Source organism: Vulpes vulpes, unplaced genomic scaffold (genome assembly GCF_048418805.1).
Source record: "Vulpes vulpes isolate BD-2025 unplaced genomic scaffold, VulVul3 u000000652, whole genome shotgun sequence".
Taxonomy (NCBI): domain Eukaryota; kingdom Metazoa; phylum Chordata; class Mammalia; order Carnivora; family Canidae; genus Vulpes; species Vulpes vulpes.
Genome location: NW_027325771.1, coordinates 1,103,987 through 1,131,635, shown reverse-complemented (window position 1 = coordinate 1,131,635; position 27,649 = coordinate 1,103,987). Strand labels below are relative to the sequence as shown.

The following is a 27,649-nucleotide window of genomic DNA, read 5'->3' as shown; positions in this document are numbered from 1 at the left end:
GTGTAAAGAATAGAGCCAGTGGTAGAGGACATAGCCATTGTGTGGTGGCCGGTGCTGTGGTGCGTACCCTGCAGAGTTGTCAAATCACTGTGTGCACCTGAGACTGATATCACATTGTGTGTCACCCATACTTTTTTAAAAAAAATAAATTGTTTTTTTTTATTTTTTTAAAGATTTATTTATTTATCTATTTATTCATGAGAGACACAGAGAGAGAGAGAGAGAGAGGCAGAGACACAGGCAGAGGGAGAAGCAGGCTCCTGCAGGGAGCCCAACACGGGCCTCGATCCCGGGACTCCAGGATCCCGCCCTGGGCCGAAGGCAGGCGCTAAACCCCTGAGCCACCCAGGGATCCCCTGTGTCACCCATACTTGAGTCAAAAAAATTCCTTTAAATACATATTTTTAATCAGCCTATTAAATAACATCTACAGGTGACATGTAAAGAAGCTTTTACATCCACACTGCTAAGAGTAGTGTAATCATTAATTCATTCATCACATGCCTGCAGTGTCCCTGGTACTTTTCTAAGCTGTAAAACTAGAATGAATGGAAACACTTCAAGATTTTATTGTATTTTATTTTATATTAAAGGTCCACGTGCACCAAAACTGTCTTACTTGATGTAAGGACCGAGAATTTTTTTTAAAAAAGATTTTATTTTATTATTTGAGAGAGAGAGAGAGAGGCAGAGACCCAGGCAGATGGAGAAGCAGGCTCCCTGTGGGGAGCCTGACGCGGGACTCGATCCCAGGACCCCGGGACCCCGGGGTCAGGGCCTGGGCCGAGGAGGACGCCGCACCGACCAAGCCTCCAGGTGCCCCCGGTAGAGGCAGGTCAGGTGAGGCGCCACCGCCTCAGACCCGCAGGCCTCCCCGTTATTCCCGCTCTTGGTTTCCCGGGCGTCGAGGCATCACAGGAGGCAGCCCGTGTTGCTCGGGCCTTCGTGGGGCAGGTGGCCGGCGCTCACTGGGTGGGGCCTGGGCCAGGGCGGCTTCCCGGCCAGGAGCCCACAGTCTGGGGTACTGAGGGGCGGCTCTCCAGGTGCCCAGGGCCCTGTGTCAGCGCCGGGCCTGGGACGGTGGAGCCGACGCCCCGACTGCGAAGCGGAGGTGGGTGACTCCTCACGAGGGGAGAGCGAGGGGTGCGGAGTGTGGCCTTGCTGAGCTCTGGACCCAGCCTCCTAGAGGCCGCCCCACTGCCCGTGGCGCGGGACAGACTGCTCTGGAAGAGTCCGTGCCCCGGGCGGCCCGAGTTCCCCAGCTGCCCCGCACATGGGCCTCCACCCACCGGCGACACCGGCTCTGGAGCCAAACAGGTGCCTGCAAGGAGGCTTGTCTTGCATGGTGGGCGCTCCCTCGGAGCTCAGGCCCTGTCTTCACTTCCATCTCCGGCCAGGGAAGAGGGGGGTTAATGATTCATTGGCTCCCGGTGACCTTCTGGATAACTGGGCTGCGGTGCCCCGCCCCCGCCCCCCCAGGTTGGCCTGGTGTTGCAGCTCCTTCCCAGGCTCCGCCCTGGCTGCCTGGAGGAAGCCTGGCCTCCCCGGCCTCCCTGGCCCCTCCAGCCTCCCCAGCCCCTCCAGCCCCTCCAGCCTCCCCAGCCCCTCTGGCCCCTCCTGCCTCCCTGGCCTCCCTGGCCTCCCCGGCTCCTCTGGCCCCTCCAGGCTCCTTGGCCACCCCGGCCTCCCCAGGCCCCCCCCCCCAGTCCCTCTGGCTTCCCCGGCCCGTGCCGGAGCCTCCCCATAGCCCTTGCCCTCGCCCCGGGAGACTGGCCCCTGCCGGGGACGCCCGGAGTGTCCCGAGTGTCCTGGTGCGTCTGCTGATTTCGGCGCCAGAGACATGGACTCGGACTCAGACTCCCCTTTGAACTACTCGTGGCCGTCCTTCCCCAAGATGAAGACGCGCCGGAGGGTGGCCAAGCCAGGTAGACCCCGCAGCCTCCCCTCCAGCCCCCGGGGCCTTGCTCTCCTGCCCCTTGTCCTCCCGCCTTTCCGCCGGCTCCCGGATGAGGTGCAGGTCCCTGCATGTTTCTGTGCAGCTCCCCGGTCGGACTCGGACTCGGCGTGAGCTTCTCGGTAGAAGCCGGGGGTGGGGGTGGGGGGCGGCTCGGGAGAAGGATGGCCGTGGTGCAGCTCCACTCCAGCAGGCAGCTTGGCTTCACCCTGATGGGGAGTCCCACTGACCCGTGGAGCTGGGTGCTCACGCCACCCCCATCTCTGCTGCGTTTGGGTTCCCACCCGGGTGTGAATTTTTTAAGAAAAGATTCTTTATGTAAGAAGGTTGTTCCACTTTATACTATTGATTTTATAGTTGCTCCAAGGAAGGGATTTTGAGGAAGTGATTTAGACAAGAAAGCCTGTGCATATCTCCAGGGGATCTAGTCACACATTAAAAAGTTTATTAGTAATTACCACGTATGCAAAAGGCTTTGCTGCCAGAGGAAAAACGCGTTTACGTGCAGCAGGATTAATAATGCAGGGCGCTTATACCAGCTTTTCCTCCTTACAACTCATTCCTGCCACCCAGGCTTTAGAAATGAAAAGACAGGGACCCCTGGGGGGCTCAGCGGTTGAGCGTCTGCCTTGGGTTCAGGGCGTGACCCCAGGGTCCCGGGATCGAGTCCCGCGTCAGGCTCCCTGCATGCAGCCTGCTTCTCCCTCTGCCTGGGTCTCTGCCTCTCTCTCTCTGCCTCTCAGGAATAAATAAATAAAAATCTTAAAAAGAAGAGAAAAGACAAATCGGTGCTAGGCTACAGCGGAGGTGTCCTCGCTGCGCCATCCTCAGCCGGCCTTGGCAGGCGGGGTTGTTGCCGTCTGAGGTTTACCGACAAGAAGGCCTGTAACCCACCTGCCCCTTACCGTGTGTGGGGAGTTATGTGGTTGTTTTTTAATTCAGTGACAAAATAACATTTTCATGAGCTTGAAGGCAGAAGGGATGTTTAAGACTGTATTTATTTATTCCTGAGACCCAGAGAGAGGCAGAGACCCAGGCAGAGGGAGAAGCAGGCTCCATGCGGGGACCCCGACTGGGACTCGATCCCGGGGTCACGCCCTGAGCCGAAGGCCGACGCTCGACTGCTGAGCCCCCAGGGCCCCAGAAGGGATGGATGTCTGTGAAGTGGAGCTCTGTATCTGCTGGAACAGAATGACCCACTGAGTCACTGCCACTGAGCAAAATGGCGGATGGCAGTTATCAACGTACCTGGTTTGCTTTAAGTGTGTGCATGTGCGTGTGTGCGTGTACTTGCTCTTTGGCTAAAATCAACCCCCCCGCCCCCGGAATAAGACTGGTTAACCCCCCAGGGCTGGTGGAAAGCCTCAAGCTCAACAGAGTCACCCCGCTGCTCCGCTGCGTCCTTGACACTCTTTTCCTGGGGACTTCAACACGTCGCCCAACATTGCACTTCTCTGTGGTCGTGTTTTAGAGCTTTGCTCCTTCCCCGCGGGAAGGGGCCGTGACAGCTGTAGCTTTCCATTAAACGGTTCAGGGGGAAAGGCTTTACCCAGGAGGGAGCGCATGCACACGCATGGAAACGCAAGCCCGGACACACGCAGAAAATGGAATCCAAGTGTTAATGGTCGGTACTTCTCGGGAAGGATCATGCGTTGGGGTTCCTTGTGCCATTCTTCTGTCTTTCCTGGAAATTTGAAATTATTTCCAAATAATTAAAAAAAAAATCCCAAATTCTGAAAGTGGGGAGATGACACCATGTCATCGATTCTTTGGAATGAATATTTTTCCCGCCCGGGGAGGACTGCTTGAGGGCTGGTTGCCATTCTCTAATACTGTCCTTTTTTTCTTTTTCTTTCTTTCTTCTTCTTTTTTTTTTTTTTTTCCCTAAGACTGTCTTTGCGCTCGTTGTAACTCATTTCAGTTCGGGGAATGATCTTCATGTGTTTTTGCGCGTGGCCCACCGACCGGATGCCCATGTAGTTGGGGGCCTGCGTAGCCTAAACGACCTGGAGAGAGATGTGGGATTAATGATTACAAGACCTGCGGAGGAGCTTGAGAGCCCAGTGGCGTTGGAGGGAGAGAATTAATCACGCTCCCCTTTGAAATCTGAAATTGGAGCACAGCCAGTGTGAGCTGCAGCAGAGAGTCATGACATAGCTATGCTTAAATCAAACTCCCTTCAAGTGAAAGCAGGTACTTGGGATTTGAAAATAATTAACTGCTTGCAGCAAATAAACGACCAGTGGGAATAACGTTGGTTAGCAGCTAGGAGCCGTCCGTGTCCCCTGTCTGCTTTTGTCGTTAGATGATCATGGCCTAGTTTGGTCCCACCACACTATTGGGTAGCCAGAGTTCCAGAACCACAGGCCTTGGGGAGGACCTGGTCCCCCTGCCTCATTTTACAGATGAGTGTGATAGGTCCGGAGAAGGTTATTCATGGGTTCAACAGGCATTTCCAGAAGGGCACGCATTGTCACCCGGGGTGCGGCGAAGCGGGGAAGCAGACATGTCCTGCCCCTGCTTGTAGGGCTGTTAGTCCTGAGAATGGATCCCACGTCTCCCAGGGTCCAGGTACGCCACCTCGGTGTCAGGGGAAGAAACCCCAAGAAACCGGATTATTTTTAGCCCGGTGGCTTGTTAGTGCCAGGACGGTGGTTTTCGCTCTCTTACAGGATATGATCCCATGATTTCTGTCAGTCTTTAAAACCACAGTGGCCTGTATTTCTTGCTCATCCTTCTAGTTGCACCGACACATCATTCTTACAAGGTAAGTTCTGGTCACTTGGAGGGAACATCAGGAAGGAATTTTCTTCCATATTAGGTGAACTTCACCTATTTTGTTGGAAATATTCATTTATTCGCTGTAATAATGCTTTCTCTGTCCCAATCCCCCTTGTTTAGGATTCAGTCTCTTAACACTCCATCCTGTCCTTATTATCACTGCTCTTTGATGGATACACGTGGCTAGTTTGGTTAGAGACCTGCAGAGCTAGAGTTGGATAAAAGGGAAACCTAGATTAGTAGAAACCTACCAATACGCACACCAGCTACAAAGTGAATCTAGTGCTTGCTTATCCTCGTGCTGTCAGATGGAAGAGAAGAGAGTTAACTCGGAAGCAGGGCCTTTGGAAGTGACCGTGTCTAGAAGGGAATGTGATCTGTGAGGAAGGTGAAAGCATTTAAAACCAAGATGCCCCAGAGATCTCCTGGGGCTCTCGAAGTTGCCCCTTGTCGTTCCATGGGCAGCCTCAGGACGGGCTGTCTCAGGAACCCTGTGGTTAATGATTGGGGTGGGCTGTGGGATGGAACCCATGACCGTTCTGCTTCAGAGACTCCAGGAATGTCTGGACTTTTGTTTTGTTGGTTTCAGTAGGAGACTGAACCAAGAAAATGAATGTTTATAAATCAAAGATTAAAAAAATGCAGGGATTGGACCTTACCTAAGTTAACCGTGATTAGTCTTTAATCTTTAAAATGCGTTCTTTGATATAAATCCTCAGGACCCAGGGCCTTTCACCCACTTAGGTGACTTGTGCGCCTGTCGTCTGCTCCAGCTCATGTCTGTGCCTCTCTAACCCTCTCCCTCCAGGTGCTGGTGCACAACTAGCCTGTGGTTGACCAAGGAGGCTGGGCCTCACGGAAAGCTTCATGACCTCGGAGGGCATAGGTAGCTCTACATCTCATGTAGCCATAGTCACCATACGATTCATGTGCTGCTTTATGAATCGTCACAGCCACTGTTGACTAAGCCTTGGTAGGCACTTTGCATATAGGAGGTCTGGTTCTCAAAGTAACTCTCTAGGATAAGTAATACCTCTGTCCTGCAAGCAAGGCACCTGAAGCTTCGTGAGTTGTTTTTTTTTTTTTTTTAATTTTTTTGATTTTTTAATTCATGACAGACATACAGAGAGAGGCAGAGACACAGGCAGAGGGAGCAGCAGGCTCCAGGCGGGGAGCCCGATGGAGGACTCAATCCCGGGACCCCAGGGTTATGCGCTGAGCCCAAGGCAGATGCTCCACCACTAAGCACCCCCCTTGCGCCCCCCCCTCCACCCCAGGCGTCCCAGCTTAGCTTTAACACGATTCCTATGGCTGTGCTGGGACACTCAGGGAAGAGTAACCCCATTGGAACAAGGAAGGAGAATGAATAGATGAGTGACATGCAAATAAGATGAAAGATCCATATGATGGAAAGATGCGGCGGCCCCTCTGCGTGTCAGCAGTGGATTCGAGGCCCAGTGCGGGGAAACGAGGGGTCCGACATAAAGGCCGATCCCCGAGGGGCCAGCCCTACACCCAGGACGCGGTTGAGGGGTCCCGCTCTGCCGGTGGCTGTGCCCACCCAGGTCGAGGGCAGAGCTGGGGAGCCTCAGCGCAGCCACCTGTGTGCCTTGTGGCTCCTGGCGTGAGAAGAGGTGCAGGCCAAGGCTGCAGGAGGGAGCAGTGGAGCTGTCACTGTCTGGAGGCTTGCCCGGGAGCGGGAGAGGCGGCGGGATGGCCGACGAGGGGGAGCTCTCCAGGTCGGGAAGCTCCCAGCTGTGTCCCCCAAAGATAAAGCTGTCAGGCTGGAGCTGCGAGGAGTGGTGGCCCTGCCCAGGGGCGGGCATGAGGGCCCAGGTACCTTCCGGAGGTGGCCGCGGTTCTCAGTGGCCAGTGACTCCTACCTCGGGGCCTTCTCCCTCCGGCGCTTCCCCCTCTGCCTTTCGTGGGGCCCCGTTGGCCGCACACATTGGCTTCCGCGTGCGTGTGTCCAGTTCCAGGTTCCCCCAAAGGAAGCTGGCCACTGCGGGGGGGAATAAGGCACCGCAAGAATCCCTACTGGGGAAGAGCGACGTCACCCCAAGGTGACGTGAGCTGCTGAGTGTAGGCTCACCACGAGGACCGTGTTCGCGGGGGGAGGAGGGCAGTTTGATTTCCAGCTCTGCCTCGGGCCTTCCTGGGCCAGCAAAGGGAAGGAGGCAGGTCAGGAGCCCCTCACCAAGCGACACGCTGCCTGCCCCTTGGGCTCCCTTTTGTTCAGCGCGTTCGTGGCCAAGTGTTTGAAATGGTTTTTTTGGGTGGGAGTGGGGGATGAGGAGCTTGGATTCCTTACAAGCAGAAGGTAGGTGTTATTCCAGTTTGTGACCTGATGGGCAGGGGTTCTGCACCCCCTCTCCAGTTCGGGACAAGACCTAGTGATGGTTTGTTGAGATATGTGAAGGCGGAACGTGCTGAGTCCCATAGGAGGGGTCAGGAGAGATGAGCGTGGAAGGCCAAGGTGGAGAGGCCTGTAGGATTCAACGGGGACCTGTATGACCCATGGAGGTGGGGGTTAATAAGAAGATGGTCCCCCCAAGCGAACGAGTGGAGTGGGACGTACATAGTGTGTGTCAGGGTGTCAGGAGGATCCCAGGCTCCTGCACCATTGACTCCTGGTGTTGGGGGAATGGAGGGACGTGCCCGGTGCTCGGGGGCCAATGACCACCATCTGTCCACTGCCCGACTCTATTTTGAGGGTCCCGGCCGCTGCTCCGGCCAAGGTCCCAGGGTCCTGCCTCCCTGCGGGGCAACTGTGCCTTCCCAGGTACCGGCGGCAGGGCATCCTGCTCATGGTAGCCCTCCTGGGCCCATCAAGGCCTGCCCGGGGCCCATCAGACTGGAGTTTTGAGGGACGTACCTCCCCTGGGAGCAGCACCTGGAGGCGGGGGGAAGCCGTTCGCTGGGCACAGGTGGCCATGCCCAGGGAGAGACACCTGCGTGACACGGTCCTGCTAGGTTCCAGACCCTCGTTCTGTCCCCTGAGGTCCCAGTGCTGACCAGGGCCTCCCCGTCAAGCCTCAGGCTTAAAGTCCTCTGGTTCTGTGACACGGCCTCACGTGAAGAGTAAATCTTTTCTCTCCCCCTTTTATTTTTATTTTAGCAAATTCAGGTGCATATTGTTCCTACTTCTGACTAGGAATCTCCGACTTGTCCTGTGAGATGCAGCTTGTAGGGTTTGTTTTCTGCAAGACTACCCTGAATGCCCCGAGTTCATCATTCTTTTTCTCAAAATATTTTTAAACGTTTTTTTTGTTTTATTATCATACGTGTCTCCTAAGCCCCCATCCCCTCCCCCACCTGCCCTATGGAAACCCTGGGTTGTTCTCTATAGTCGGGAGTGTTGATTTATCACTCTCTTTTTTTTTTTTTTTCCTGTTCCTCTGCTCACCTGTTTTGTTTCTTAAATTCCACATATGGATGAGATCATACAGTATTTGTCTTGCTCTGGCTGATTTTGCTGGGGATTGTACCCTCTCCATCCATGTTGTTGCACGTGACAACATTTCATTTATTTTACGGCTGAGTGACATTCCATTGTTTGTATCTACTGCATCTTCTTTATCTGTTCGTCAATCATCGGACACTCGGGCTGCTCCCACAGTTTGGCTCGTGAGAATCCTGCTGCAGTAAACAGATGTGCACCTGACTTCATCCTTCTGGCTTGTGCACGTCTTTATAAGAGCCGCCTCACTAGTGCATCACAGCTAATAGTGAATGTCTCGCCCCAAGACCCTGAACTCTCTGAACATGGAGCGGAGATGCCCTGTTTTCACACCTCTACTGCCTGGATCACAGGAAGCAGGCAGCAAATATTGTGAGCGTATCTTGCTACAAATTTACTCACACACTGCACTCAGATGCTTCTCATTTTGTCTTTCTTTCTCTGTTTTGTCCGTAAGCGAAGTGATCTTTCTTACCAAGTCCTATACTCCAGGTAGTGGGGACGGGAAAGGGTATATTTTAGTCTAATGCGTTAAACTTGATCTGATGCAATAATAAAAGCCATTCTTCTTGGTAACTGTTTAGCCTCTTTAAGTAGAATATCCAGTTTCTCCAGTGCCTTCGTGGTCTTCCTCTTTCTTGCCAAGCTGGTAGTAAATGTGATTTTCTGGTGAGGGTAGGGGGCAATTGGTGGTGGATAGATGGAGGCCTAATCCTTGAATGCCCCATGTATCCTCCTGGGGTCTGCTGCAGATCTGTTGCCCCGGGCTCTGTCCTGAGGCATGAATGCTTTATTATGGGCTTTTATGATGTCTATGACCAACATCTGGCAATTGGATCCTCTCCCTGGTGCTCATCTGAATTTCTCCCAGTGAATTCTCACTCAGTGACTTGGCTTCACCCTTGTTATACTGTAGAAGACTTGCCACCTATGTCCCAGACTGCTGGCTCAGATGCTTTGCTAAAAAGCTAGGCTATAGGGTCCTTCCCTTGGTGCCAGGGTGGCTTCCATGGCAGGCCACAAGTACTCTCTTCAGCCATTATTATGCCTCTCGCAGGCCTGTGGGATCTTAGGGATCTGTTCTCACCATGTAGGCAACTGGGAGGAGCCCTGGAAAGCTGGTCTTTGCTGGCCCTGCTGCCTGAACTTACTCTCCTACTGAGTGTTCCTGGCAGTGGCTTTCTTTGTGAGGCTGTGGGGCAGCCTGCAGAATGGTCTCCTCCAGAGCCCCACATGGAATCACACCTGCCTTCACCCACCTACCTTCAAGGGTCACTCTGGCCTATCAGACTGTCCCCCACAGGCAAGGAAACCACATGTCTCATCTCTTTGATCTCTGCCATCCCTGCCAATGAAAACCCTGGTTATGAACTCTAACAAATGTCATATCCAGCTGTCCTTCGTCCTTACCTACCCAGTTGCTCAGGATAATGGAAGAGGATTCAGGGGAGTTTCCCCAACGAGGAGAAACCCAGAAAAGTTTGGAGGAATGCCAGGCAGTACTTGGCTTTCATCATTCGTTCATCATTCATTCCACATGTCCTTGTTAAGACACAAAGAATAAGTGAGAGTTATTTGAAAGTTGGGAAGAGAGTAGATCTTAAGAGTTCTCATTACAAGAAAAAAATTTAGGATGAGGGATGTTAACTAGACTTACCGTGATCATTCTGCAATATATATAAATCTCAAATCATTGTTGCTCACCTGAAACTAATGTCAGTTATCCCTCAAAAAAAAAGGGGAAATGTTCAATATAGTTCCTTGTCGATAGTAGAACTTGGTTACTTTTTAAGATGTTGCAGGGAGGGAGGGGAGCAAAACCACATAGGTCTAGAGATGGGTGCTAGAGAATTGGAGCTCCTTGTGACTTTTGAACTGGACACAGTCATTTTCATGTGTTGGTGTTTTCCTATAAGATTGTGTAGGATATGAATTATTCGTAGGGGTCCTTACGATGATGATCTCCAGGAGCATCTTCCGCACCAGTTACTTTATGTATTTTGTCTAAGTCACTAGAAATGGTCTTGTCAAAGCCCCGCCAGGTTGTCGGAGGTCTTTCACTTCTATCCTGGTGTTTGTTGAATGTGTCAGTTTTTTCCCCCTTCCGTTGGCTCATTGTCCCCGTCTGTAGACTACCTTGATACAGGCCTCAGGGAGTTGCATCGAGAAGGAAGGGAATTGCTGGGATGCCTGGCTGGCTCCGTCAGGGGAGCACGTGACTCTTGATCTCATGGTTGTGAGTTTGGGCCCCACATGGGGCCTAGAGATTACTTTAAAGTCATCATAATAAAAGCCCAAAAAGGAAATAAGTTGCTGATTAAATCTAGTCCCTACAGGTCCACGTACAACACACGACTTACCATCTCCCTGATAGCTTGGGGGAAGCAAAGGAGGGGAAAAGGTAAGCATTTGAGAGTCCTTTTGCACACGTGGACGTGTGTTGTCTTGAAGGCTGCTTCGTGCCACTGTGATTAGGAGTGAGAGCTTGGGAAGATGGGGGAGAAAATTGTTGCTGTTCTCCAAGGACAATGTTTTCTTGCTCTCTTCCCCCTTCCTCCCACCCCCCTGCGCCTCCGGTGTATTATGAGGGAAAAGGCTTGTTTTCTTCTTGGATAATTTTGATAATTAGGTCTTTCAAAACAGCAGAATAGGGCTTCTTTTAGGATCTGATTTTAGAGTACCAAGTTGTAACTTGTTATTTCGAAGGGGTTTGGAGCTGCTCTTCCGAGGGGGAGGGCTGAAAAAACAGCTTTCACCTCAGCACCCCTGGACTGCCTTCACTCTGTCCTCAGCTGTTACTGTCGGCGGCCGCATCTCACCCTGGGGCTCACTTTTCTTGCACAGGATCCCAGGAGGGTGAGGCACATTCTGAGGGTGAATTAGGCATTCGCATCAATGTGAGAACCACCCTATTTTGGGAGACAGAGGTTCCCTGGATTCCCTCAGGCACGTCTCGGTGTGCTCCCATAAATCTTCAGGGCAACTTAGTTTACATCTGACCCACAGGAAATTCCTGGGCTGGGGATGGTTTTGGAATTTGGATGGATCCTCTCTGTAACCTCCAGTCCAACTGAGAAGAGCGAGGCCAAGACTAATATCAGGAAAATCCTAAGAGAGACTTAGAGGAAGGATAAGCAAGGAGATGAATGACACTTAACCCCTGAAAACGTTCCTTTTCACTCGTGAGGGTGAGTTTGGTTGTTTTTTGTTGTTTTTGTTTTTTGGTTTTTTTTCCCATTCTCCTGGAGCACAACAAGACCCTTGGCAGAAAGGACTCTCCATAAATTTCAGAATTTGGCACAAGCCCCCTTTGAATTTGGGGATGTGCGGCCAGTGCCTGCAGTGAGAGGGGCCGGCGGTGTGGCTCGTCCCGCGCGGTGGGCCGCCGCGCTCCTGTCTACAGCGCGCGTGATGACGCCTCGTGGGGCTAAGGCGAGCGGCTGCGATGGGCACGGTGCGCTGTGCTCCTGCGTAAAACATGCCCAGCCCCTGGGTTACACAGGGGCCATCGGACTCGGTGGACTTACGGCAACCCGGTACTTTGCCTGAGATGCCGCAGCTGCTCCTTCACAGGTGAAGCACATCTTGAAGACACGATTCGTTTCCTCTTTTGTTCTCCGTGTAAAAGACGCTTGTTGTTAGATGTCGAGAAAGTACAGAAGGAGTTGACATGAGAAACCACGTCTGCCCCGTCACCCGGCAGGTAGCGGCTAGCCTCTCAGTTTCTCTCTCCGGTCTTTCTCCGTTATTGTGTGCGTTGTGTGGCTTAACAGAACAGAATCACTTCTTTCCTGTTGTGTGAGTGTTTTCTCACACACTGAGACCCACACTGTCCTCCTCCAGCCACAAATCCCCGGAGGCAGAGGGCCCGGGAAGTGAGCAAACACACAGAGGCCCAGGTCACGCTGTAGCGTGAGTGGAGCTTCCTAACGGGACAAATACCAGACCTTGCTCAAATGCCATTTCTTTGGTTCAAATGGGATGGTCAGCCCAATTATTAAAGTGCTTTGGGCCTGCTAGCAGAGCACCTGCGTAGAGCTGCCATTGACTAAGGGACCCTGGGGAGGCTACTTAAAGCACCACCGCTTCCTACTCTATCTACAAAATGGAAATACTAAGTAGGACTGCTTCAAAAGGTGGTTCTGAGGACCCGGTGAGCTCATGAAATCGTGTCATGCCCGGTTCAGAGTAAGCTCTGTATCCCTCTTGGCCCTCAGAGCCGTGTTACCTTGTATAATTGACCTGATATGGAACAGGGGTCAGATGTGGACATTTGGAGGACCTAATATTTTTTTTCTCTCCATTTTTATTTCTTATTTTTCTGATTTTCCCAGTACCTTTACCTTGCAAATGTGCTTGGTCCTCCCATTATTCCTTTAGTAAAAGAGCCATCTCTTGGGTTTTTTTGTTTTCTTTTTTTAAGTGAGGAGATTAAAGAGGCATTCTTGGGCTCCTCCTGTCAGGGGGCATGTCGGGTGGTACTGCACGGGGGGCGACCAGCATTCTGCACAGTGGGGGAGTCTGTTGTTAGCTCATACCCCAACCGGGAAGTTAGTTGTCCTACCAGGAGGAACGAAATAGAGCTTCTGTCTCCGGAGCCTGGTAGATGACACAGGACCACACCCAGAGGCAACAGGCAGGAAGGGCTCAGAAGGTGGGCAGCCTGCTGGCTGTTAGAGACCTGTTGGGGGACCTCCTAGGGGAGGGGTCTGCAATGACTGTGCCTAGGGATTTAAGAGCCACACGTGGAAGCTGAGGGGCCTGGGTAGGGCCCAGCAAAGTAGCACGGTGACAGGTAGTCAGTAATCACACAGTAAATGCTGGAAAAGTGAGTGAGTGAATGGATGAATGAGTGAGCGAAAGAATGGATGAGAGAACTCAGAAAGCGATATCTCTTTCACAACCAGGAGTAGAGCAAGGATAGCTGGACAACCCACAAGAAAACTTACAGAATCTGAGAAACTTTGTGGGGCCAGAAGGAAATAGTCTTTGCTTTCCTGGTACAAGGTCTCTGTTTGTAATGAGAAGGTCTTCACTCCTTCAGATGGTGTTTCCTGAGAATCTGCGATGTGCCAGACGTGGGTCTAGGCCCAGGGGATAGAGTGGACAGAGTCCTCAGAGGCACTGTTCTGATGGAGCTTACGTGTCAGCAGAAGGTAACACAATAAACACATAAGGTGTTAGGTGGTGATCTGTAGCATAAGGGAACATAAAGCAGGATCTGGAGGTGAGGGGCTGTTTTATATACCTAATGACATGGGAGAGGCTCTTGGATGACAGTTGAATAGAGAGTTGAAGACAGGGAGGGAGCAAACCATCAGCACATGGGGGAGGAGCCAGGGGAGAACAGTCCTGGTAGAGAACAACTAGTGCAAATGGCCCGAGGCATAAAACAGCAAGACCAGTGTAGCTGGAGTAGAGTTGTTGGCAGGCTTTGGAGAGGTTGGGTGAGGGTGCATGCGGGGCAGGTTATGTAAGTAGGACATTGTGATTTATAGGAGGAGATATATTTTTTTAGACATTTTATTTATTTATAAGAGACAGAGAGAGGCAGAGACACAGGCAGAGGGAGAAGCAGGCTCCCTGCAGGGAGCCCGATGAGGGACTCAATCCCAGGACCCTGGGGTCACGCCCTGAGCCAAAGGCAGATGCCCAACCACTGAGCAACCCAGGCGTCCCAAGAGATACGTATTTGGTCTTTTTCCTGTTTCTGGCACAGAGTTCCTAAAAACCCTTGGAAGGCCCTTACATGGTAAGCATGATGAAGACGTGTCTTGTTAAGTTAGTGAGGTGACTTTTGGACCTTAGAACTGGGAGCTGCTTGCCAGGAGAATGAGCCATGTGATGAGAGAGTTGGAACTTTAAGTCTACCCACCCCTGCTTCTGGGGAGGGGGTGGGGGGGTAGGGGCTGAAGGTGGAGTCAATTACCAATGACCAGGGGCTGAAGGTAGAGTCAGTCATCAATGACAGGGGCTGAAGGTGGGGTCAGTCATCAATGACCAGGGGCTGAAGGTGGAGCCGATCACCAATGACCGGGCCTGAAGGTGGAGTCAGTCACCAATGACCAGGGCCTGAAGGTGGAGTCAGTCACCAATGACCAGGGGCTGAAGGTGGAGCCCATCATGTGTATGTAATGAACCAGGAGCTTCTGGGGGACGAGGTACCAGGAGAGCCTTGCACTCTGAGAGCGGGGACACTCTTCATGCCTCGCCCTGTGCATCTCCTCCATCTAGCTCCTCCTGAGTCATATCCTCTTAAAAGAAACCAGTATTTTAATTGGTAAAGTTACCCCGAGTCTCGGAAGCTCTCCAGCCAGTTAATCAGACCTAAGGAGAGGGGCTCCTGGCAGCCCCGATGGATGTAGCCAACTGGACATTAAGAGAGGGGACAACTCAGACCTGTGCCTGCATCTGAACTCGGGAGTGGGTGGCCTTGTAGGACCAGACACTTAATCTGTGCAATCTGAAGCTCTCTTCTGGGTGGAAAGGGTCAGAGTTGAGTTGTAGGACACCAGGTGGTGTCTGAGAACTGCTTGGATGTGTTCCTCACGCACAGGGCCCGTGTTAAAAATGCATCCCAGGACCAGTTTAGGAGAGCGCTGCCAGTTGTGGTAAAGTTTGGCTTTTACTCCAAACGAGAGGGGTGCCCATGGGAGAATTTTGCAAAGGCAAGATGTGACTTGCTTTTATTCGTGACCCGGTTGCCTTGTGTGTGTTGTGGAGGACAGGTTGTCGAGGGCAGGAAAGCAGCAGCAAGGAGAGCAGCTGGAGGGTGGTGGTCTCCAGGGGTGGGCGGCACAGTGGCAGGGGTTGCAGGTGTAAGCCCAGGCCAGGCTGTGGGTCGGTTTGGTCATAAAGGAGAACAGCCAAGGTGAGTCCAGGGAGAGGCCGGTTGCTGGCTACTGGGAGGAGCGGCTGCAAAGGGGGAACCTAGAGCCATGTTTTGCACTCGTGGCTGGACGACTCTGTGGAGGTGTTAAGAGGTGGCTGTGACTGAGGGGAGAGGCCTGGGTTGGATACACAGCCCGGGGACCCCGGGAGTCCTCGCCTGTGGTGGTGCATGGTGTCGGGCCCTTGGAGGCTGCAGGGGTGGGGTGGGAGACAGAAAGGGAAGTTTGAGGATTGCTCCTGGAGCACTGCGGCTGCTAAGGTTGAGAAGGTGACTGGAAAGAAGGTGCTGGGGAGGAAAGGCTGGGGGTGGAGGGAGAGGGGGAAGGGTAGAGGAAGGGAGGGGAGGGAGGAAGGGAGAGGAAAGGTAGGGGAGGGGAGGAAGGAGAAAGGGGGAGGGAGAGGGAGGGGGAAGGGGAGAGGGGAAGGAGGGGAGGGAGAGGAGAGGGGAAAGGGAAAAGGAGAGGGGAGGGAGAGGGGAAGGAAGGAAGAGGGGAGGAGGAGGAGGGGAGAGGGAGGGAGAGGAGGGGAGGAAAAGGGGAGGGGGGGTGTCCAGGAGGCCAAGGGGAACCGGCGCCAGCAGCCGGCCCGGAGGCCAGCAGGGAGAGCTGACCCCCAGATGCGCTGGGACCTGAACCCTTGCGGTCCGGGGCTTGTTCTCCTGACTCCTCCCTCCATACGCTGAGCCTGCTGGGTTTAAAGCACAACTGAGTGAATGAATGAGTGAATGAATGAATGAAAGAGATGAAGTGCCAGGCCCAGCCGAGGCAAGCTGCCCGTGGCAGGCGAGGGCTGGCACCGCGGGGGCCGGCGTCTGGGAGGGGGACGCGGGGGCTGCATTTCAGCAGAACCCAGGGAGTGAGGCTCCAGGCGGCTCTGGGCCAAGGGTCCCCCGCCCCCTCGGGGGGAAGAGCGAGGCGCCCGCCCTGCAGTAGTTCCCCTCCTCCTCGTGGGTGGGAGGCACTGCGCTCCGGTCCTGGTCCCTGCCGTGCGGCCAGTCAGGCCGAGCACGCCGCCCATCTGATCCCGAGGCCCCCCCCCAGCCCTGTCTGGCCCCAAGGCCCCCCACAGTCCAGTTTGGCCCCAAGGCCACTCCTGTCCCGTCCAGCCCTGAGGCCCGTGTGAGTTTTGGCCTCAGGGAGTCCTGGGCCTCGGTCACATGGCGTGAGTGGGGGTGGGGGGGCAGAGAGGCTGTGGCCCTGCTGTTTACCCTCTCAAGGACTTGGCCCGAGGCCACCGTCATGTTGGGTGTTGGGACGTCAGACCTTCTGAAACCCTCCCTTTGTTCTTGGGAGACACTGTCTCTCATTGTCTGACTTCATTCTTCCTTGATTCTGCTACAACCCCTCCCATGTGGCGAGATCTCCTCCTTGAGGCCTGGAGGTAAATCTTTCCCGGGCTTTCACTCTGTTTTTTTGTTTACTGTCTTGAGGATGGACGTCACAGAAGTTCCTTAACGTGATCTTAGTCTGAAAGAAGAGAGTGACACCATTTTAAAAGCTCTTCATGTGGCACGTGGAATGTTCCGTGTATTCTACTCTCCTAGGGTTGGTTTTAAACATGTCAAGTTGGGCAGTCCTGGGGGCTCAGGCCGTGACCCCGGGGTCCCGGGATCGAGTCCTATATCAGGCTCCCTGCAGGGAGCCTGCTTCTCCCTCTGCCTGTGCCTCTGCCTCTCTCTCTGTCTCTCTCATGAATAAATAAATAAAGTCTTAAAAAAAAAAAAAGAAATATGGCTCTACCACCTATTAAAAATAAATGTCATCCAACAGAACTGTAAAGTCAATTTTTTGATAAGAAAAACTATTTTAAAAGCAATAGCATCATTTAAGACTAAGAGCTCATTTTCTTGTTGCGTATTTGTATATGTTTATTGATAAAGGATGTGAAGGATTTTCTCTTTTTTTGGCAGTCATCTTTCACTTAATTTGCCACTAAGTGGAAGTAATGAAATCTATCTTATATCTTGAAAGGATTAGTTTTTTTTTTTTTTAAAGATTTTGTTTATGCCTGAGAGAGAGAGAGAGAGAGAGAGAAGCAGAGACACAGGCAGAGGGAGAAGCAGGCCCTGTGCAGGGAGCCCGATGTGGGACTCGATCCTGGGACCCAGGGCCACGACCTGAGCAGAAGGCAGATAGTCAACCACAGAGCCACCCAGGTGTCCCAGTTTTGTGTGTGTGTGTGTGTGTGTTTAAAGAAGCCATAATAGCTTTTTCTTTGAATTTCTGTTTTCTTTTTCTTTGAATGACGGAGACAAAGAGAAATTAGCCACTTTCCGTAGCTGGTGAATATTTAGAAGTATTTTTGAAGGCTTATTTTCTTTCTGTCCTAAATCTCATTTTGCTGGTTGGAAGCCCAGGAGCCGCAGTGACTGATGTTGAAGGTAATTAAAGGTGAGGAGGTCTGATGCATCTGTCATCTTCGGATTTGTTTGTCCTCGTTCGCTTGCAGATCCGATTATCCTTTGGTGTCCCTTTGGCCAGTGGAGGCTATGAATGCTCTAGAATTTTACTAAAAAAGGCTTTTGAACTGATCTTATAAGTTGTTGCACTGAGTGACCCAGAAAATCTCGGCACGTTATGGACAAGAGCCCTCGAAGGGAGGCAGAGGTTTTTCCTTCATCACTGCGGTCTTGTGACTTTGTTCAGTCACGTCCCCGCTGCCAGCAAGATTGCTGGTCTCCGTGGAGTCATTACCCATCGTCTCGGTCGTTTTTCTGGAGTGTGGGGTAGATTCTTCTGGGCACCGTCGATCTTGAAGCGGGTGTCCCGACCTAACAGTAACAATGTCCCAACATTGAATCACACGGTGAGGCAGGTCTTTCCTTTCCTTTTTTTTTTTTTTTTTTTTTATCTTTCTGGTGATTCAAGGAGAAAGTTCATCTCGTTCCACTGTGTCTTTACCATCTCTCCAGTCTTTCCGAATCTCCCTTCCTGACAATCAGCAAGTGGCCCTCACAGGCTCTTGGCTCTGATTGGCACCTGTGTTCAGTCAGAAAGCAGTTTCACTGGTTTGATCTGCGTAATTCTCTTCCAATTTGGACAGGGAATGCTGGATTTCTGTGTATAGTGAGGATAAAGTGTCTCTTTTACAATTCATTTAAAAAAAAAAGTGAGTCCATCTAAAAACAAATAATAGGACAAAATTATGAATTTGGTACAGGAATGATCAACGCTTGGGAAATGTTGGTCTAATATCTGCTGTAATGTTACAGAGATCCAGTGTCTTGTTTGAAACCGCTGGGATTAGGTTTGTTTTAGAATTTTCAGATCTTTTTGGCATAATGCTTACCTGTGATATGACTGGCAGTGCTGTCCTCCATTATGGTAATATTTCTGCAGCAAAATGTATGAATATTCACACTGGCTGAGGTAAATAAAAACTAGACATGGCCTGTGTGGGTTCAGGTCGCCTTTAGCCCCAAACATGTTTGTGAACCCAATTTATGAAGAAGAGTTTTGATTTTTCCAGAGCTCTTTAGATTTCAGAATTGGAGCTAAGGGATTATGGACCCATCTTTGTTAACGAATCACATCATTTTCTAAAACATTGATCGCATTATGCAGAAAACAGATGAAACCCCAACGTGGTCCAGGTAACCAACCGCCTGTGATGGCAGAAATGCCAGGGTGTTATGGTATGTGAGCTTAAAACATCGTAGAGCAGTTAAATTGGACTAATCATGCATCACAGAGCCACGACCCGTTATTTATGACTGTTTTTCAGACATTGTATAGAATGATATATAAGCACATATTTTACTCAGAACACATGACACGTGTTTTGTTGGGTTCGTTCTTTCTTTCTTTCTTTCTTTCTTTCTTTCTTTCTTTCTTATTTATTTATTTATTTATTTATTTATTTATTTATTTATTATTTTGTTGGGTTCTTGATTGATAATCTTCAGAAGGTGCTTTTACTTTGTGTGATTACAATGAAAACGTATAGTAATTGATCATAAAGGTGATACTTGTGTTCCTGGACCTTGTGTGTCATTGTGCTACCCGTATGAATAAAAACGTAAAATAAGACATGAGTATAAGAAAATAGTTTCCATTTACACTGTGTATTTATCGAGGACCTTGATGAAATCTCATTTTTGGGGGCGTTCTCTGGCCAACAGGTAGGTTAAGCTACAGAGCCTGAAGCTGATGCCATTGATTCATATGACTGATATATTTTTGTGACTTGTATAATGTCATCCAGCAGTAGTACAGCAGCCCAGCAGTTACTAATCTTTCTTGGTCTGATTCGCTCCCGTGGGCTTACCTGGCTTTTATGCCGTGATACAGGACGAGATGAGGGCCGTTTCTGACACAATAGAGGCAACACTATTCCTTTTGTGTCCTCTTGAGAGCACTTGTCAGGGAGGATGACATTCGCTCCAAGTACGATTTCAAATCCATCCTACTAGAGTCATTTATGGACACTGATCATTATTAATATGACACTAAAGTAGTATTAATACTGATATTAATAATACTGATAACATCTTATGGTTAGTACCAGTAACTTCCCATTGAACATCCTTGAAATAACTGTTAATAAGAAAATGTAGTAACAGCAACAGTATTTACCGAGCTCTTGCTAAATGCGAGGGGTGTAGTTGGTGCTTTACATGGTTGAGCTCATTTGACTCTCATACCCCAGGACAGGGAAAGCATGGTGAAAATCTGCTTTTAAAGATGAGGAAACTCTGTGAAGGTATTGGTTCATTAAGTAATTGAGCCAAAGTCACAGGAAATGAGGCACCATTCTGGCTCCACTGTGTTTTACTGCCTGCAACTTTCTGTTCCCTACAAATACCGTAGCACCTCAACTCTTTGGGACTCAACTTTGAGCCTCCTCATCTGTTTGTAACAAAGTGGAGGACGTGGAAGCAAGAGAAACCATTTCTGTAATTAAGATAGAAGCCACGTTCTCTGTAAGAGTATGCATCCCCTTCCAGCACTGCCCGACTGCGCACTGTCTCGGGTCTCGGGCATAGAGCCTGGACCCTGAGGGTTGTATACCCCTGTGCTTCCACGTTATTGATAAAGTGAAATGAATTTTAATTTCATTAGAAATTGAAAGCAGAAATGGAATGATTTGGGGGCACCTGGATGGCATCTGCTTTCAGCTCAGTTCATGATCCCGGGGTCCTGGGATGGAGCTCCATGGTGGGCTCTCTGTTCAGCGGGGAGTCTGCTTCTCCCTCTTCCTCTGTCCCTCCCCCATCTTGTTCTCTCAATCTCTCTCTCTCAAATAAATAAAATCTAAAAAAAAAAAAAAAAGGCAGAGTATAAAATAAATTCTGTCTGTTTTTTTCTGTCTTTTTTTCGTTTTTCCTCTAGATCACTCTTTTGAGGTCTTCAAAAAACCTAAGCATCCCCCAGAGTTCTTTGCTGCTGGCCGGCTCTCTGATGTGCTGAATGGTGACGATGAAGTTTACGCCAACTGTATGGTGATTGACCAGGTAAGGCATGACTGGTGGTTTCAGAGCCACCTTGCTCTCTTTCCAAACCTGAGTATGATTGATTGATAAATAAATAAATAAATAAATAAATAAATAATAAAAAAACAACAAAACCTGAGTATGTGGGAACTATATTTGGCATCGGTGTGTTGCTCTGAGAATTTCAGCCTAAGGGAGGCCCTGGTGATGCTTCACTGGCGCCTCTTAGGACCCTTTCCCTGAGATCTCCTTATCGTGCACAGCACGTGTTACCCCACCAAGAAGAGCTGGAGGGAGGGGTCTTGAGACCATGTCTCATGAGAAGAGCATGAGAGGTCTTGCTTGGAGCTGAAATAGAAAATGACAGTTGGGAAGCTAATATCTTCTCTACAGCTTTTCAAGAAAACGGTGTGCATACCACGTAATTAGGTAATATTTGTATTCAAATTCAGCTTGATGTGAGCCCCACATAATGCTGTCGTATAAATTGCTCCTTCGATCCTTGTAACACACCTATTAGCATATAGTAAGGTCATAGAGCTTTAGTATTAAGAGAATGTTGTCATCCGATAGGGAATTGGAGCCCTTTAGAACGCCCCACTAGTCTCTGACGGAGATTTGGGGGTTAGGTCTCGTAGAGGCTTGCAGTTTGCCCGTGCATTGGTATGTAGATTGATCCTTCATTTTCTCTAGCTCAGTGATTCTCAGGTTTTAATACTTATAAAAAAATAAAACATATCTTTATATATGAAGATTTCTATACTCTGGATGCTAGTTTATGGATGATTTTAGGGATTTTCAAGGACAGTTTTGGCAAAACAAAATTTTTGCCTTATCCACAGACTTCCAACCCTAATCCCCATTTAAGACGCACCGTATATATGCTTACTGAGCAATAAATAAATAAATGACTCTTTTTGTTGTTAGTATGCACATATTGTACTCTATTACTTATAGACATTTTCTGTGATAGAAACTTTACTATCTAGGTCTCACTGTCACCCCTTGAGTCACAAATCTTGGTTTTCCCTTTTGTGTTCAAAACATTATTACATCAAATGCATGTATACCTGGCATGGATTGGGACAATAATCAGAATGATAGAGGGACCAATCAGAATGGATGTCAGCCGTAAAGAACTCGTATAGTCTTTTTGGCATAAAGCAGCTGAATGTTAGCTCTACTTATGCATATATTTTTAAAGATTTTATTTATTTATCCATGAGAGACAGAGAGATTGGCAGAGACACAGGCAGAGGGAGAAGCAGGTTCCATGCAGGGAGCCCGATGCGGGACTCGATCCCAGGACCCCCGGGTCACGCCCTGGGCCAAAGGCAGATGCTCAACCATGGAGCCACCCAGGCAACCCAGCCCTACTTATAGATATAAGCATGAAGCAGAGGTTAGGATGAGTTGTGAGTTCTGGGGACATTCTTTGCAGATACAGGGCCGTCGAGTTTGCTGTGCTCTAACCACACTGATTCCAACGGTTGCTGTATTTTCTCAGTGTTTTAAATGAAATACTCCTTGAGTCCTTATCTCTTTGCTCTGAGCCTCAGTGAATACTGCAAGTATTTCCAGTTACCCCAAGTAGCTAAAATTGTACATGACTCAGTGTTACGGGGGATAACTGTGCTCTAAGATGCATTAAACATGCAAGACCCCCCCACCCAAAGATGAAGTTAGAATACAATTTCTGTTTAGGACCATCTTGAGATAAGTATTGCTTTAATAATGTGAAGCATGCATTTCAAGAAAGCTTGAACAGCCTGATTGATAAATTGAAATGTAGCAGAGGATTGCTGAATTTGTACAATGAAAACAGAAATAAGACTAAAAGTATGGATACAAATCACAGAGTTCACTGTCCGTGTAGTGTAGTTATAGGATTTATAGGATTTCTTTTACTGTTCCTGTGTCCACTTGAGTAGCAAGGATGATATAAGGAGCTCAAATTCTGCACACTTAAGATAATTGCTATCAGTATTTGAGAAGAATCTTGTCTAATTTCCTTCTTCTGCCTCAACCTGGCACAGAACTCTGAAAAGATGGCTAGCTTGTTTGAGATACTGTTTCCCATAAATCCTCAAAGTTATCAGCCCACCTAATGAGGAGATATACATGGTAGAAACTGCTTTGAAAATGCCTCTGCCATATAAATTACTTTGAAAAATAAATTCCATTTTATTTGGACATCATTTCAAGCCTCTATAATTCAGTACAAAGAATACATACATACTTTTTATCAAAATTCCTCAAATGTTAATATTTTACTATATTTTAGCTTAAATACACTCTGGGCAAGTATGTCTTTGTATATGCAAATGATGAAAATAATAAGTATATAAATATTAACCATTTCAGGCACATTGAGAATTTGGTGCCCTTCTATCCCTCAGTCTTTCCTGGTATATTTCCTAAAAAACCTTCGTCATCCTCTTATTAAGCACCCGTAGTTACCAAATCAAACAATCACCATTAATAGAGTAGTAACCCTTTGCAGACCGCACTCAATTTTAGCCAATCATCCCAATAATTTTTGCAGCGAAAGAAAATCCAGTTGTCTCATCTCTTGAATCTGTTATAATTCGTGACGGTCCCTTAGTATTTGGCTCTTAGGGTGTCAACAGTTTTGAAGAATACAGAGCAGGATTGTGTGTGTTTTTGTTAGAATGTCCTTCAGTTCTGGGTTGTCTAAGAATTCCCCATGGGCCGGGTTCAGGCTGTCAGGTTAGCAGGAACATTACAGAAGGGAGGTTGTGTCCTCAGTGCCTTGTATCACGAGGCACCTGGAACTAATTTGTCCCCTTCCTGGGGATGTTATCTTTGATTTATCAAGTTTGTTTGCAGTGAAATTACTACCTCCTTTTTCAAGTAGTGTCTGGAGGGGGGAAGAGTTTGAGTGTGTGTCTCCTGTTGCTTAGCCGACTCTCACCCACCGGTTGGGCATTCCTTGATTGTTTCTGCCATAGTGAGTTCTGATGATGATGAAGATTTAGGGCTCTACATTTTCCCCTTTTGCCTCTTTCCCCACTTTGCTGCCCTCTCACCAGACAGCGTCATCCTTGTTCTTATTACTGTCTTCTCCCTCAGCAGTGATGCCTGTGATGGTTGCCCCTCAGGTTACTCATACTTTCAAGCCCTTTCCTTAGGTCGAGGACTCTCTTTCACATGTGTAGGCTGCACTTCCTCTTCCCAGCGATGACTTTAGGTAGGTCTTCATCCCTCTATTAGCTTCCAGTTTTCTCTGCCATGTAGAACTTTCCAGACCACTTTTATTCTATACACAGGCCTGTGGCAGGAATATAACAGGTTGCTTCCTGAAGTATGGTGTTAGTTTTATTATTTTATATTATAAAATGCATGATTTTTTCATCTACAGATAATTTGAAGTTTGGGGCATTCTGTGTCTTCTAGTTAAGTGTCATCTTAGGTAGTTTTATTCTTACTTTATTTGTAGTTTGTTTTGTTTTGGCTTTTTTGAGACTCAGGTTTATGTGGCCACCACTACCTTGGTTATCCAGATTCCTGTGAGTTACTTTCTAAATAAACCTGCCTACTCTTTGTTTTTTTTTGCTCATGTTTTTATTTTATTTTATTTTATTTTATTTTATTTTATTTTATTTTATTTTATTTTATATTTTATTTTATTTTATTTTATTTTATTTTATTTTTGCAAATTTATTTTTTATTGGTGTTCAATTTGCCAACATATAGAATAACACCCAGTGCTCATCCCATCAAGTGCCCCCATCAGTGCCCGTCACCCATTCACCCCCACCCCCACCCACCTCCCCTTCCACCACCCGTAGTTCATTTCCCAGAGTTAGGAGTCTCTCATGGTCTGTCTCCCTTTCTGATATTTCCCACTCATTTTTCTCCTTTCCCCTTTATTCCCTTTCACTATTTTTTATATTCCCCAAATGAATGAGACCATATGATGATTGTCCTTCTCTGATTGACTTATTTCACTCAGCATAATACCCTCCAGGTCCATCCACGTCGAAGCAAATGGTGGGTATTTGTCGTTTCTAATGGCTGAGGAATATTCCATTGTATACATGCTCATGTTTTTAAAATACATCCCCTTTTTTGAGTCAGTGGCTCACAAAATCTTAAAAACGTAGTCTGGTTTGGGTTTCGTAGTAAAGAACAACTTTATAAAACACTCCACTGGTCATCTACCTTTTATGAATTATGGGACAGCAGCCAAATGAACACAAACGTCATGTAAGAATTCCCTGCTTACATAAAGCAAAACAAGAATGAACAAAACAAGGTAAATAAGGTGGAAGGTTGTTCAACGGGGAGAAATTTATTCTCAGTTCAGCCAATCTTTCCTGCTTGTTTGCTCAGCAAATATTTTTCTTTCAACTACCAGGTTGGCGATTTGGATATTAACTACATCAATTTAGAAGGAATCTCTACAGACGCCTGTGCTGAATCCATGGGTTCTACTCTGGGGCCTCAGAACTGCAAGCATATCCTTGCTGCTGAAACCAGCCATGGGAAATACCCACTAAGTGAGAACAAGGAAGTGATCTCAGATACCGAAGCTCAGCAGTCCTTCCCATCACCATCTAGTTCATATGCTTCCAATTTTGATCTTTCCTTTGGTCTTCATGGATTTGAGAAGGAACAAAGTCTCCTGAAGAAAAGAAGGTAAGGTATTATATTCTGGAGGAGAAGTAGAAGATCAAAGAACCTTGTCCGCGAGCTGGACTTGCAAAATTCTATTTGTCGCCCCTGCCACTGTTATCTCTACATCAAAAACATTGCCCCCTTTTAGATTCCTACAATCTTTAGCTTGAAAATAAGACACTTATGAAAACTGACCAAAGTAGAATAAGAGGAAAACCACTATGGGAGAACATTTTACACTTGCTAGGTAGGCAAAAATTTTAAAGTTACCATATTTTAGTGAAAATGTATACAGTGGAAGCACTTGTATACTGTTGATCGAGTGAACATTGTGTAAGAACTTTGGAAAATAATTTGGCATTCTCTAATTGAGATGTGCTGTCTCCTCTGAAAAAATGTAGGAATGAGGATGAAGGACTTACGATCCCCAAGAAAGTCCCATTTTGGCCCCAGGACGGCAGAGGGACTCTTCCTTCAGTGGGTACCGGGCCAGGAGCGTGTAACACGGTTGACCATGAGCTCAATGGGAAATGTACCTATCGCATTAAAATGAATAATAGGCTGAATTCAGGGTGGAAACTTCTCACGAAAGAGAGATTTGGGAGCACACAATAAAAACCGAGGTGAACACAGACACCTAAGCCCTAAATTTTCTAATACTTAAAACATTATGGTGAAAGTAAAATATGTACAAAGGTAACCGTCTGTTACTAAAACTTAGCTGTTTTGAGAAGCCACAAGGGGAAAAATAATGCAATGTTTAAACTGCACAACAACAACAAATGAGGTGATAGAAGAGCTTGTTTCATTCTAAAACTTAAATTTTGAAGATCTTTTTTGTTTTACCAACATCCGCAGTAAGAAATGCCTATTACACCACGACCCCCTGCCACATAAAATACACAGGAATTTAAATGGATGTTTTATGAAATAACATGGGGAATGTACTCTGATATTTTCTATTCTGTACTATTTTAAAAGAAAGTTTTGGTCACAGCCTACAATTGATTTCATATATTTCACTAATGGGATTTTGAAAAATGGTATTGTAAAATAAGAACTGAGAAGTAATCCTGAAGAATATGGTTTATGATACCAAATTGCTTAATAGCTTAAGGAGGACAGGTAGTAGCCCAATTTAAATCAGTACAAAAAGCAAATGTTTTAGGGGCTCCTGGCTGACTCATTTGGTCGAGCATGTGACTTTTGATCTCAGGTTGTGCGTTCGAGTCCCGTTGGGTGTAGAGATTGCTTAAAACTAAAATCTTAAAAAAAAAAAGAAATGTTTTATTGGATGGTGTGCAGAATAAAATAAAAATCACTACTACTTGTAGCATGTGCTCACAGTGACGGAGAAATGCTATACATGGCTGAAAGGCTCCTGTTAAGTTAGGATATGATGGCGGCAGCTAACCATTTGGACTAATGTTTATTAACACAGAGATCACAAGTTAAAAGACGAATGCAGAGGCCCAAGGTGTATCAGCAGACCTCTGACCCCCCACCCACATCCCCCAAGGGCTCTGGCTACACAAAGACTATGATCGAATTAAGGAAACTACAGAGCACCTTAGAATGTCTCCAACTACGTCGCTGTCACATTCAGAGCAGCGGCATTTGCCAGGAAGTGTGTCTTCACACGAAGCTCTGATTTTTTTTCTTTTTAATGAGAAATAATTTCATGGATTTCAACATTTATGTGTTAAAGTGTGACGTCTGCCTCCAGCTTGTTCTCTGCTCAGTGCCAAGGAGCAGTCTCTCTATGGGTTCTGAAAGGAGAAGGACCCTGCTTTGGAGATCCTCAGTGATGCCAGGTGTGGCCTTCACTTCTGGGCTGGCTGGTGCCCAAGAGGGCCCATGCGATAAGGAGTTCAGGATGAGAGAGTGTACCCTGAGTGTTGGGACTGGGGACACGTATGGTAGAGACTCTTTGGCAAACGTTGTCATTTATTACATTGATACTCTGGCGGGCACCGAAGACCTTATGGACTTTTAAGAAAAAGAACCACAATGGGTTAATTCAGTTTCATTTTCTGCTTCCTTTTTCATAATCAAGATGGTTTCATTGTGTTGCTGGTAATCTTTAACTCTAGAACTGCAACCGTGAAAGAAAAACGCATTGAGTGTTAACATGCTGGGGAAAGCTCTTGACCTCAGAGTTGGAGGGGCTTAAAATGTAAATGTTAATGGAATGAGCCAGGAATGGGGAAGATCACTTTCTTTCCTTTCAATTTCATGGTTATTAGAGTTAAATTAGGAGAGAGAAGCGGTAGTTGAGCAGAACCGCTCCCCGTTTCTGAGGCGGATCGCTCACCTAAAATCTCTAAACGTGCTAACCTGACGTGACACATGTGGGACCCCAGTTGACTCAGGTTGACTCCTGTCTTGCCATCCACTCTGAGGTGAGACCTTGCAGTCTGTCCTTGAACGTGCCTCGCCGGCTGCGCTGCAGATCTTCCTGTGCCGCCCCCCAGAGGCCTCCCAAACAACC

General features: G+C 48.2%; 1 protein-coding gene across 8 annotated transcripts in view; it reads left to right on the top strand.

Moving 5' to 3' along the window:
* The window catches only part of ARHGEF28 (Rho guanine nucleotide exchange factor 28), a 300,222-nt gene that overhangs the window by 177,863 nt on the left and 94,710 nt on the right, over nucleotides 1–27,649 (top strand). For 7 of the 8 annotated variants that reach the window (XM_072745376.1, XM_072745372.1, XM_072745371.1 and 4 more), the window contains 2 exons: nucleotides 20,417–20,538; nucleotides 24,899–25,179. In XM_072745376.1, coding sequence (XP_072601477.1) covers nucleotides 20,417–20,538; nucleotides 24,899–25,179 — 403 coding nt within the window. Of the gene's footprint in view, nucleotides 1–1,471; nucleotides 1,926–20,416; nucleotides 20,539–24,898; nucleotides 25,180–27,649 lie in introns of those variants that run through there. The other variant, XM_072745378.1, reaches the window with a different exon arrangement.